This window comes from Jatropha curcas, unplaced genomic scaffold (assembly GCF_041381405.1).
Source record: "Jatropha curcas cultivar XTBG-Jc1 unplaced genomic scaffold, XTBG_Jcur_1.0 HiC_scaffold_121_pilon, whole genome shotgun sequence".
NCBI classification, from domain to species: domain Eukaryota; kingdom Viridiplantae; phylum Streptophyta; class Magnoliopsida; order Malpighiales; family Euphorbiaceae; genus Jatropha; species Jatropha curcas.
The window spans coordinates 1-12,174 of NW_028322367.1; the positions used below are offsets into that span (position 1 = coordinate 1).

Consider the following 12,174-nt stretch of genomic DNA (forward strand, 5'->3'; position numbering starts at 1 on the left):
TTCCCTCAACTCCTCTAGAGCATTTTGCCATTCATATATTCATCTACGCCCTTCATACTACCAGCTATAGTGACAATGCAAGAGGCAAGCAGGCACATTCATCACAACTTGTTTTGCTGTTGCTTCTAATTCCGGGGTATTAAAAACTGATTTCCAACTTTTTCCACAAAGTTCCATGCCTCCTCTTCAGTAAGAACCCCATTTTGATATCCTTGCAATCCATTCCCCGACAACGTCACGCATCGAGTTGTTAATACTAATTTGCATCCATTATCAGGTGTAGGCAGGAATTCCTACATCCTCAAGATTGAATGCTTCCCACATATCATCAAGGATTAACAACCAGTTTTTTCGCTTTTCCCAGCCTTTAAATAACTTGACAGCCATTTTTGTTTCATCCTTACATTGTGCAAAATCTCGATTCAATGCAGCTGCAATGTCTTTCTGTAAGTTCCCAAATTTTAGTGGTTGTGACACGTCCCATGTCAACCAATAGTACCATATCTGCAAATTCGTTCCCAATCTTATAAAAACTCGAAGAAATCACCACTTTCTTTATATTAATATGCTATTTTAAGTCTTGGATAACGCTTCCACCTTTGTCAGGAGCATCAATTAAATAAGCCTTGCCGATCTCAAAAACTTTATAATCCAACGAGTCAAGAACTCAGGAAACTCATCAAAAACTCCATCACCAAACGTAGAAACCCAACCAGGTTTTCTTAAATCGATCAAAAGGGAACCGGGAGAGTGGGTTTGTAATAATAACCTTGCCAGATTTGATTCTTTAGCTCTAACAATCCAACTCTTGGTACGGTTGGTGAGGGTTGGATAGAGTAAATTGTGTAGAGATATTTTAGGCTTGATTTTAGTAATCTTTGTGAAATAGTCAAGCATAATTAGTGTCCTTGATTATAGGGTCAATAGCTAATAATGAGCTTGTATCAATTCAAGCATAATTAGTGTCCTTGATTATATGGTCAATAGTTAAAATTAGCTTGTATCAATTCTCCTATATATATTCTTGTATATACCTTTAAAAAAAAAAAAATTAGAATACAATTTGATATTCTGCTTTTTCAAACTAATTGTGTATTCAGTGAGCACAAGATAGTCGTAGTTGAGATCATTGATTTCATAAGGTAACTCAATGAAATTCATTTGATTTTTGGATCAACCATAGAATTCAAACTATATAGCTTTACTAACTTGCACTTAAAATTTATTAAATTTACTAGCTTTTGTATTCCTTCAAGTTTAGAATTCATTTGCAAATTCTATCAATTTCGAATAATTTGGTCCAAGCACAACTATTCCATAGAATTAAACATATGGAACTTCAAATGAATTTTTATTTATACCAAACATGAAAAATGGGATTTATAAATGAATTCCATACAATTTTATGGAATTCATTTACCCCAAACAAGCTCCTGGTGAGCTTTGAGCCTTTTAAGGATAGATAATAGTAGCCTAGCTAGAAAATAATGCTTGCCTGAGCATTTACAGATCCTTGAACAGCTTATCCTTGTCAGATTGCATTAATTATATATAGAAACTTGCAGAAAGGTTGAAGGGCAATCTTAGAGCCAGGTTGATCCCATTCCAGTGATTCCCACCATTTTTCATCTTGAACATAGATCTGTTCGAGATTAGGTGGAGGAAATGCTACCATCAACAATCGGAAGCTCAAGCGGGAGCCTTCTTATATTTGGACATGCAGTAACTGTCATGTAAAGGAGAGAAGGACAAAGCACCAACCCCAGACAGATGCTTTTAATTCTGGTAGCCTACACAAAGAGAGACTCCTCAAGTTGGGGAGAACAAACCTCATGGCAATACCTTTATTTTCCATTGGTAAATGGTTGCTGCTGCTTGCTTCCTGCTCATCTGTTGTTGTAAAAACTGCTTCATTTGTGGGCAGTCATAAATAAGAACCTCTTCAAGGTTTTGAAGTAGTAGAAGCAACCCAGGTTTGAACAGACTCCTTATATTTGAACAACCTTGGATTTTGAGAACTGTGAGACTGGAAAAGGCACTAGGAAGAACTGATTGTGGTGTAGCATGCAAAGAAGTGATGTCATTGCCAGGCTTTCTTTTCCTGAATTAAAATGAATTTCATTCTTCTGTGTTGAAAAATAGCTCAAGGTTTTGAAATTGTGGCACCTCTCAATACTCAGGTACTCAACATCAATTGGGACCAAAAGTGAATCTTCTATGCCTTTTCACTGATGCCATAATCAATTATTCTTACAACTTTTTTGAAGTCTCAGCTGTATACAAGTCCTCCTCTCCCAGATTGTAGAAAGTACTTTCTCAGCACTCGGCCATGCAGAGACCCAACAAATATATTAAAACTAGATAAACTGTAATTGACATTCAATTTTTTCTATCATTTTCAAGCCTACCAATTCCTCACCTTTTACTTTCAAATTTTTTGATCTGCACCACAGTCGAAGTATTCAAGGCAAGAGAGCTTTAATATTCCGATTGGTAACTCTAGATCTCGCACATAGAGATTAAGATACCTGAGATTGATCAAACTTTCCATGCCTTCAGGTACATGTTGGATTCCAGTATATCTAGATCCAACTCCCTTAGTGCACCTAGCTTTGCTACAGAAGGCACGGACTGCAATCGTTTGCAATGCTTAAGATACAATGCAACAAGATTCTCCAATGTGAGATGGAGTTTGGTAAATTCTTAATTCCAGTATAAAGACAGATCCAGAAGCCTCAAAACATGCATGCATGAAAAGAAAGAATCTGGAATTCTAACCAGATCTTTATTCTGTGCCAGTAACATGGTTTGAAGTTTTGGACATTTTGGTGACAATCTAGAAGGAATTTCTGATATGTGATTGTCAATCAAGGATACGCTCTCAAGTTCCTCCATCCATCTGTTCTCATTTGGTAATTCTCTTAACCGAACTCCAGCTTCTACAAGGATTGACGATCCATGCTTTTCATCTGTATTACCATGTCCCTAATTAGGTCATGCATCTTCACATATTTCTTATCAAATGCTTTCCAAAAGACAAGCATTTTCAAGCTTGTTTAGCATAGTATCCCTTGTCAAACTCTGCTTGCTACTTTTCATTTTATCTACTATTCCTAAACCTCAAATGCCTTATCAGCTGTGTCCTTTTGATCAAAAAGTCCTCCGGGTATAATGCACAATATATGAGACACTGCCTGAACTTGTCATCTTTCAAACGCGCATAACTAAATTTTAGCTGCTCAAACACCTTACCCATGTCACTAAGCCCCTTTGTAGATTCCCTCAATCCTCTAGAGCATTTTCCATTCATATATGTCATCTACGCCCTTCATACTACCAGCTATAGTGATAATTGCAAGAGGCAAGCAGGCACATTCATCAGCAACTTGTTTTGCTGTTGCTTCTAATTCCGGGGTATTAAAAACTTGATTCCAACTTTTTCCACAAATAAGTTCCATGCCTCCTCTTCAGTAAGAAGCCCATTTTGATATCCTTGCAATCCATTCTCCGACAAACGTCAAGCAATCGAGTTGTTAATACTAATTTGCATCCATTATCAGGTGTAGGCTCAGGAATTCCTACATCCTCAAGATTGAATGCTTCCCACATATCATCAAGGATTAACAACCAGTTTTTCTCTTTCCCAGCCATTTAAATAACTTGACAGCCATTTTGTTTCATCCCATATTGTGCAAAATCTCGATTCAATGCAGCTGCAATGTCTTTCTGTAAGTTCCCAAATTTAGTGGTTGTGACACTGTCACCCAAATCACTTTCAAATTTGTCACGGCCTCTTTGGAGTCTGTTGTTGATATGCTTCATAATGGTTGTTTTTCCAACACCACCCATGCCATAAATTCCAACCTTTCTAACATCATTATCCATCAAGCAGTCCAAATTTCTTCCATCTTCTTTTGCTGTTTCACCTACTAATGTTGTTACAGGTAAGATCTCTCCAACATCTGCAGGTTCATCAATCATCAAACTGTCACCAAAATCACCCTTTTGACGAAGATCCTCCACTTCTTTATCTTCTTAAAAAGTTTTGCCAAGCGTGCACGTGAAAGATATTTCCGCTTCGCAACTTCTTGCTCAATTGCAAAAGTTTCACGTTGATAGTCTCTATATTTTGCAACCAAAGCTCAACCTCTTTTTAGTAATTTCCCTGGAATAAGCTCTGCACGTAATCTTGAATCTACATCTTCCTTCCGACTGTTTAGTTCATTCACTTCCTTCTCAAATCTCATATGTTGGTCCATGTGTCTATGATATTCCCAGCAGTTCCTACTGGAGTCCATAACTTGTTTACAAGTTCTATAACTGACCCAGCAAGCTCCATCTACAGATCGATGCATAAGAGACAATATTTACAAGTCGTTGATCAAAAATCAAACAAAAGAATTTAACCATAAAATTTGTTTATTTACTATTAGCAATCCATTAAGAATCCAAAATTTCATGAAGAAGGGTCAAAGGAATCATCTAGGGGGAAAAAGCTACTTTTACATTAAGACAAAGATTTCAAGAATCAAAGACACGACTTTCTTCTTCAACTACTTCTTCTAAGTTATATTTTGATGCATAAGGGCAAATATTTTGTAAGTCCTTGCTGAAAAATCAAACATAAGAATTTAATCATAAAATTTGTTTAGTTACTATTAGCAATCAATCAAGAATCAGAAGATTTCATGAAAGCAGTCAAAAGAACCTTTTTTGGGTGGAGAAAAAGCTACTTTTACATCATGAAACAAAGATTTCAAGAATCAAACACTCAACTCACTTCTTCAACTACTAGTTGTAAGTTAATAGCATTGCAATTAGCCATTTAAAATTCTTCAACTAGTAACCACAAGAATCAAAGCAAAATAATGACAGGTAGATCCAATCTGCAAGTTTTCAGAATAAATGTACCTGATTGATGGATCTTAACTTTGATTTATTTTAAGTACCACAAAACTCCCTTGCCAGTGTCTCCTCCCTTTTAAGAATTTGAGAATAGAAAATTGAATTTTCTTGTACGCGGAAAAAAAACGGTTCACTGAATCAGTAAGAGGAAGATCAGTAGCAAATTCCTTGTTGTGTAAAGGAAACAATATAATACAATATTCTGACTGAAAATAACCACCGACTATTTTAAGAGTAGAAATATTTGTCGTGAGGCCTTTGAAAAGTAAAGCTATAAAATTCGTCTTAGCACTTTGTAGTTGTACCCCTCCTCTGTTATGAAGCTTAGCAGGCGCGTGGGTTTGTAGACATTGAGTCAGTAGTAGCCGCCTTGTACCACATAAAAATCTTCTATAGATTGCATATCTAGCTGATATTTTACACCAGACACCATTTAAGCTGATATTGGGTCCACAAATTTCAGGCCAGCTGTAAGCCTTTGATTATTAAAAAAAAACAAAAAAAGAACTTGGCCACTAACTGTCTAACTCTATGGCATAGATTAAAAAAAGAACTAAAAAATTATAGGATTAATCACATTAATGGTGTTTGAACTTCTGCAATATTCTTGTCGGTGCAACAGTAACTTTTTAAGCAAATAAATATATACATATATCAAACCTGGAAAAAAAAACAAGCACTTGCTGTGGGATCCCTCTGACATATGGGACCCACTTAAGCTTGTAGAAAAAAACACAAAAAGGAAGAAATCCATGTTTTTTTAAAAAGTCAAATAAGGCTGCGAGAAAAAAAAAAAGGACAAGCACGTGCTTGTAGAAAAAAACACAAAAAGGAAGAAATCCATGTTTTTTTAAAAAGTCAAATAAGGCTGCGAGAAAAAAAAAAGGACAAGCACGTTCAGTCATAGACACGTAATTAATGTGTCTCTTTTCTTATAAATAGGAGAAGATTTTTCCTCGTCAATATACAACAGAAAGAAAAAAATGGAGAGAGAGAATTATCTAGTTTTAGGAAAGGTTTCCTAAAACTAGAGGAGAAAAAATAGTGATGAAATTATTATGGAGGGTTTTTTGGAAAACACTTGGAGTGCCACTATTTTTGTATTGCTCTCTTTGTATACCTACTATTTTTAATAGTGGAGGAATTATTTATTCGGAATTTATCTTGTGAACGTAGCTCTAAACAGTTAAAGGTAAACTACGTAAATTTCTGCGTGTCTCATTTCTATTTTTTCGCTTTTCTTTTAATTCTTTGTGTGAGCGCCCAACAAGCAGTATCACAAGAGGCCCAACGGCACTTACTAATTGATTTTCCTTCTCGTTCAGAAAACAGACTGACTTGCAAGAATCTTGCAGACCAAATTTGCATTTCATTGAATAATATGTTGTCTATAGAAAAGGTAAGGGATATAGAAGTCGAAATCTCTGCAGAAATTTATGTTGAATAAAAACGAAAAGGGATCAAATTTTACTGTTTGTACATTGATCAGTTCCGTATGAGTTGAGTAGCCATATGATCGTATATCATCAGAACTGCAAAGGCAGAACAGCAAACTGCCGTCCACTGATCACGTGCAACTCAGATAGTTCCTCGTTGAAGCACAAATGGATATCATCAGAACAAGCTCGATTTTTATATGGCCAAGCAAGTATCTGATGTTGGAAAGCATGACGGGGAAAATCTTCAGCTAGAATCAGATGATCACATCAAAGACTGCTCTAATCAGCCAATATATTGTTGTTGTTTCATTAGGTGATCCTTTCATATTCCGGCAAATAACAAACGTCAACTTCTGGTAAGCATAAATTCAACACAAAAGGTTCAGTGATGCTAGCCATTGACAATCTCACTAATACAGATATTAGAAGCAGCAGTCCTTGAAAATAAACTTCTTAGAATCTCTCTCCACATCCCCATTTTTGGAACAAAACCTTGTTTCACCATTTGCTTCAAAACCAACTCAACCTCCCTAATCAACTTGTCATTGCAAAGCCCATGAATCAACTTCTTGTAAGATGCAAAACTAGGACTATTAGCCTCACAAATCATCATAGCCATGAATTCTTTTGCCTCCAGAAACTTCCCGGCATCAAGCAAACCATATAGAACTTCTTGATAAGACCCTGCATTTGGTTCGCATCCCTTGAGCTTCATTTTCTGCAGCAGCTCCATCCCATCTTCAATCCTTCCTTGTTTCCTTAACCCTGAAATCAAAATATTGAAAGTGATTGTATCCGCCACAATACCCTCATTTTCCATTCTCTCAAGCAAACCAAATGCCTTATTCACCTCCCCTTTTGCACAGAAGTAGTGCATCAGCGTTGAGAAAGTTCTCACATTAGGCCTGCATCTTTGTTTGGGAAATTCGTCGAGCACATTGAATGCAAACTGTAAATCCCCATTTTCACATAACCCTTTAATGAGAATATTAAGACAACAAGCATCAATTTCTACACCCAACATGGGAGCTTTCACATATATCTCATGAACTACATAAAAAAGCTTTGCAGATACTAGCATATTCAACACAAGATTAAAAGTTTTCACATTTGGCCAACAATTATACCCTTTGGGCATATCTAGAAGGGTTTCTATTGATTTATTGATTCGACCAGCTAAATGGCCATAAATCTTGATTACATTGTAAAAGAAATCGTTTGACAAACGACATGACTTTTCAAATTTGATTCTTTCCATAATTTCTTCAATGGCATCAAAGTTTTTGGCACAGGCAAGCTGGTTTATAACAACAGTGAAAATAGCTTCATTGGGTTTATAGTCTTTTCTCTTTGAGTATTGATTCCAGATAGAGATAACTGAATCTGGGTCTTTAATGTCTTCGAAAATTTTTAAAACTTCATTTGGAGACAACCAGTCTTTATGGTTCAGTTTGTAATGAGTATGAGGCGGATGTTGGGTTGACTGTGAAGAAGATGGTAAAGTAGAGCAAGAGAAAAACGAAGGGAATATAGAAATTGGGTGATGGACAGTGCGTCTTGAATGAGCTTGAAGAGAGTGAAAGATTGATTTGTGAACTAGAAATGAACGGAAAAGCATTCTGTTCGTCTTCGATTTGCAGGCTGGTGGTTTCGTGCGAGAACTTATGAGTTAGGATTCCTACCTCGTGCAAACCGCAAAGCAAGCACCGAACGAATAACTATTTTTCTCTTAAGCAAATAATATTTTGTGCTAAGCAAGCAGCCGTCAAGGATATTGAGAATTAAGCCATTTTGACAACTTCCAACTGGAAATTAGTTGCCTTTTTCTTTTTTATTTGCGCTATCATCTGGATCAGATTATATATCGGGTCGAGCCGTAAATTGATATCAGATCAGCTTAGTTAGGTGGAATTTGCGGGTCTTCCTCAAGTCGGACTTTATCATATCGGGTTGTCATCCTATTACCTTCTTGTTGAATTTAAGGCAAAAATTAAAAAAATATTGAATCAGTTCAATTTTCAAAAATAAGTATAAAATTGAAATAAAGAATTAATGTTATCATGTACTTAACTTGTAAATTTCTGTAATTTGTGTACTTTCTATACCAACAATTTAAGTTTTTAAGATTTTTGATTTTGATATGCAAATAGCCGTTTGATATATAGCTGACATAATTTTTTGGACGATAACTTTATGTAACTAAGCTCCATCTGTTTCCAAAAAATAACTTACTGAAAAATATTTTCCAAATAACTGTTATTCGGTTACAATATTGAAAATTCATTAAAAATATTAAAAAATTTTAATTCATAATAATAATAATAATAAATTTCATATTTTAAAATTTTTATTGTTAAATATAATAATAGTGAAAAAAATGATAAATTATGAAAGCCACTGGTAACCGACGGTGGTAGCCAATGGTGGTGGCCGTAGTGGTGGCCGGTGAGTGGTAGTGGTAGCTATCGATTATTAGTAAATTAAAAAATTATAAAATTTAAAAGGTTATAATAAGTTTGTCAAAATCCGAAAATGTTTTACGCTCATGAAAATAGAAAGTCATTTTCCTTGAAAATGAATTAATTTTTTTTTGTTAGGAAAATATTTTCCATTGATTTATTTTCATAAACGCCTCTATACAACAGGAAATTGTGAAAAATATGTTCTAGCAATTTATTTTACGCAAATACACGGAGCCTAAAAAAAAATATTTTCATGATTGCAAGATAATCAAGCCAAATAAGAAAAAATATTTTTGTTAGATGAAATTGTAACTCACACAACCAATGGATGATTATGAGCAGGCCAAGAAGCAATTCCAACCAGCCTTCCTCTCAAAAGAGTGCTAGAGAGAGAGAGAGATAAACATTTTGTAATTTCTTGAAATTATTTAAATTTATTATCTTGCCATTACATAAATAACCTAGATGTGAACTTGAACATCAGCCAATTGACTAAAATTCATTGGTGTCATATACTTAGCATCTCCATTGTAGAGGCTGTAAGCTAACAATTGAGAAGCTGCTTGAGATGGATGATACAAATCCCAAAACAAATACTCACTTCTATTGCTACAAAGAATTGGATTTATAGGTTCATAACATCCTACTTCTCCACTGTAATTTCCCAATCCACAACAGGCTGTCTTGATGTTCTTGAACCCTAAAATTTATAAATGGAACTTTTTAACATATAAAAATTTCAAAAAACAGTGCATGAGGAAACTAATTAGGACTTGAAAATTTCATAATTTTAGCCAAATTAATGTTGAGTAGTACAGGTACCGACCCAGTTCGAAGAAGTAAGGGGTCAAACTATAATTTTGATTGATGAGGGGGCCAAATTTAAATATTTTTTCAATTTTTTTAACGAGAAAAATTGAAATTTTTTTATATTGGGGGCCAAGGCCCCTTTGGGCCCTATATATGTGGGTTCCTCCCTACAGTAGTTCTTTAAAGTCTAATGTTTATAGTGAGCATTCCGGCAACCGAGCCAAAATCGAATTAGCTCGATTTTGGTTTATGCAAAAATATTTTTGATGTATCAAATTTTAAACCAAATAGTATAATAAATGATAATTGGTTTGGTTCGGTTTGAATTTGATTACTCCAAATCTAATTAGTTATTTTGAACTTAAAATAAGGTTAGTTATATACAGTAACCAGATAAAAAATCGAAAACCAAATGGTTTTTACATACAAACCGATTGGTAATCAATTTTTAAAATAACTATCTGAATCTGACCAAAATAAATTGGCTCAGTTTCTCGGCTAGAAACCGAAAATTGCTCACCCTTACTAACGCGTGTGTGTGTATATATAATGGCAGGGATAAGCATAATTACCAAAAGAAGGATAGTTGTCAAACAAATCCATAGTCATAGCATAGGTATTTCCAAGAGAATACTTGAAGTTTGGCAATTCTGAAGTCATCCTTTGCAATAGAGTGAGAGTTGAGTTATAGAAAGCTTGAGCAAAGTCATTCAAAAGCTGCATACAACCTTCACCACCTTCTTTTTCATTAATGGCTCTTGCATATGGACAACAACCAATTGGTGGAACTCCTATTATACCAAATTTCCTTGCACCCATATTATACACATCCTGTCATAATACAAGCATGCAAAAGAAAAAAAAAAAAAAGGAAAAAAGAAGATAAAACCCATAAGTTGGTGAACAAAACCATTAGAAAGGTGAATGTTATTTGTCCTAAACAAAGTTCCCAGTACTATAAAAGGGAAAAAGATCAGGATAGAACCTTCAAATGAACATGGTATGCAGATTGGACACCAGCCACGAACTCTTCTTTGGGTGTATTGTTTTTTGCCCGCATGTAATCAAAGAATTCGTTAGCTCCAAAGCAGAAAATGTATAAAGCTTTGGAAAGAATCTTAGCTGTTGCCTTTGGACCTCTAACTTGTGTGATATTTCCTATGACTGTATTAAATTGTTGAATTTGCAGCGATAGAGGCACAACTGCATTCTGCAGGTTTCCACCAAATCAAGAATCTATTGTTAGGTTTATCATCACTAAGTAAAGTTGATTCAAATTAACGAGTTTATATAAATAAACTAAAATGCCTTGTTTTTGGCTTCTTAGAAATTTCTTGCGGGTCTAGGATGGTTCCATGCATGAAGCTAATCAAACAAAAGTTTTTTTAAAAAATATTACCGTTTTGTGAAATATTTTCATTTGAATTAAAACATTATTTATAATTGGTTTAGTGTATAAATGGATACATACACCGGGTGTAGATAAGTGTTTGTGTTTCCCTATTTACTTATAGAAGCATGTAAAAAAATTAGTTTAACAACCTCTAAGACAATTGAAATTGTTCAGTATTTCTTTTCTAGTATCCAAGGAGATAAAATATTTCAAATACATTATTTGTTATATATTACATCAAGGGCTCATTAGGTTTAACTTGGAGATCGAACTTGGGATAATTAAGTCCTAAGATAAAAGTTTGTACTGTTAAGCCAAACATCATTTGCTAACGATTCAGTATTTAGATTTAACATTAAATTGATGTTTTAATGATTTTTTTTTTGAAACATAAATTTAAATATACGTATCAATTTCAAGTGTATAAAATATATCTAAAACAAAATCTTAAGAACAGACTCACCCATGCTTTGGATCCAGTATCATCGAAAATGCCAGACCCAGCAGAAGCAAAGTTCACACCTCGTTGAATCTTCTTTTGAAAATGAATGGGGGTTGTCCGATTCATAATGTCAAGAAAAGCTGCTGGACTCTTCTTAAACCCAAACTTCATTGCTAATAAATAATAATAAACCACACAAAATAACGCAGTAAGTATATATAAAGAGAGATAGCCATCAAACTGAAAAAAAGAGATAGTACTACTGTTGAAACTGTACCTAATTGGTCACCAATATATAGCCATTGCTGAACCTTCCTGTTGGTCTTGATTGAGGAAAATCAATCCCATTGTAACGGAAATTAGCCCTTGCATAGGAATTTAAGTAACTGTTAGTTCCAATATCAATGGCAGAGTCTCCAAAAATGAAAATAGCAGGCAAGGTCCTCTCATATGCATATGTAGGGTTAATAGCAACAACACATAGAGCTAAAAGGAGAAAGTAAGAAGAAAAGTTTGACATTTTTGCCATGAGAAAGGAAATCAGTAATGGGTTTTTGTCTGATTTTCTTGCCTTTCTTAATTCTGAGAATCTATCTTATATATATATCAGCAGGATGAACACCATTCTTTTGTTTTATTACACCAAGAAATTAACATCATCAACTAGGGTGAATTAATTAAACATTTTTTGGAGGCATTTTTCTTGTTTTTTACATTAATTTA

General features: G+C 34.5%; 3 protein-coding genes and 1 pseudogene across 3 annotated transcripts; all 4 read right to left on the reverse strand.

Moving 5' to 3' along the window:
- Positions 1 to 1,330: 1,330 nt before the first annotated feature.
- LOC149492094 (putative disease resistance protein At4g27220) lies at positions 1,331 to 2,932 on the reverse strand (annotated as a pseudogene).
- A 719-nt stretch (positions 2,933 to 3,651) lies between these two features.
- Positions 3,652 to 4,259, reverse strand: LOC149492095 (putative disease resistance protein At1g15890). The gene is made up of 2 exons (XM_089716883.1): positions 4,148 to 4,259; positions 3,652 to 4,031 (listed from the first exon to the last, which is right to left on the reverse strand). Exons 1-2 carry the CDS (start codon positions 4,257 to 4,259, stop codon positions 3,652 to 3,654), a joined length of 492 nt encoding a protein of 163 aa, XP_089573009.1.
- Positions 4,260 to 6,679: 2,420 nt separating this feature from the next.
- Positions 6,680 to 8,186, reverse strand: LOC149492096 (uncharacterized). The gene has a single exon (XM_089716882.1). The coding sequence runs from the start codon at positions 7,960 to 7,962 to the stop codon at positions 6,736 to 6,738; it is 1,227 nt and encodes a 408-aa protein (XP_089573008.1). The 5' UTR covers positions 7,963 to 8,186; the 3' UTR covers positions 6,680 to 6,735.
- Positions 8,187 to 9,267: 1,081 nt separating this feature from the next.
- Positions 9,268 to 11,624, reverse strand: LOC105628533 (GDSL esterase/lipase At2g23540-like). The gene is made up of 4 exons (XM_089716885.1): positions 11,473 to 11,624; positions 10,602 to 10,826; positions 10,189 to 10,447; positions 9,268 to 9,506 (listed from the first exon to the last, which is right to left on the reverse strand). Exons 1-4 carry the CDS (start codon positions 11,620 to 11,622, stop codon positions 9,268 to 9,270), a joined length of 873 nt encoding a protein of 290 aa, XP_089573011.1. The 5' UTR covers positions 11,623 to 11,624.
- Between the last annotated feature and the right edge of the window lie 550 nt (positions 11,625 to 12,174).

Excerpts from the sequence above, each read along its gene's own strand:
- LOC149492095 (XM_089716883.1), bottom strand. The coding sequence starts at position 4,259 with ATGGACCAACATATGAGATTTGAGAAGGAAGTGAATGAACTAAACAGT. Across the intron at positions 4,032-4,147 it reads AGGGAAATTACTAAAAAGAG|ATAAAGAAGTGGAGGATCTT; the intron begins GTTGAGCTTTGG and ends CTTTTTAAGAAG.
- LOC149492096 (XM_089716882.1), bottom strand. The coding sequence starts at position 7,962 with ATGCTTTTCCGTTCATTTCTAGTTCACAAATCAATCTTTCACTCTCTT.
- LOC105628533 (XM_089716885.1), bottom strand. The coding sequence starts at position 11,622 with ATGAAGTTTGGGTTTAAGAAGAGTCCAGCAGCTTTTCTTGACATTATG. Across the intron at positions 10,827-11,472 it reads ATACTGGATCCAAAGCATGG|AATGCAGTTGTGCCTCTATC; the intron begins GTGAGTCTGTTC and ends GGAAACCTGCAG. Across the intron at positions 10,448-10,601 it reads CATACCATGTTCATTTGAAG|GATGTGTATAATATGGGTGC; the intron begins GTTCTATCCTGA and ends GTATTATGACAG.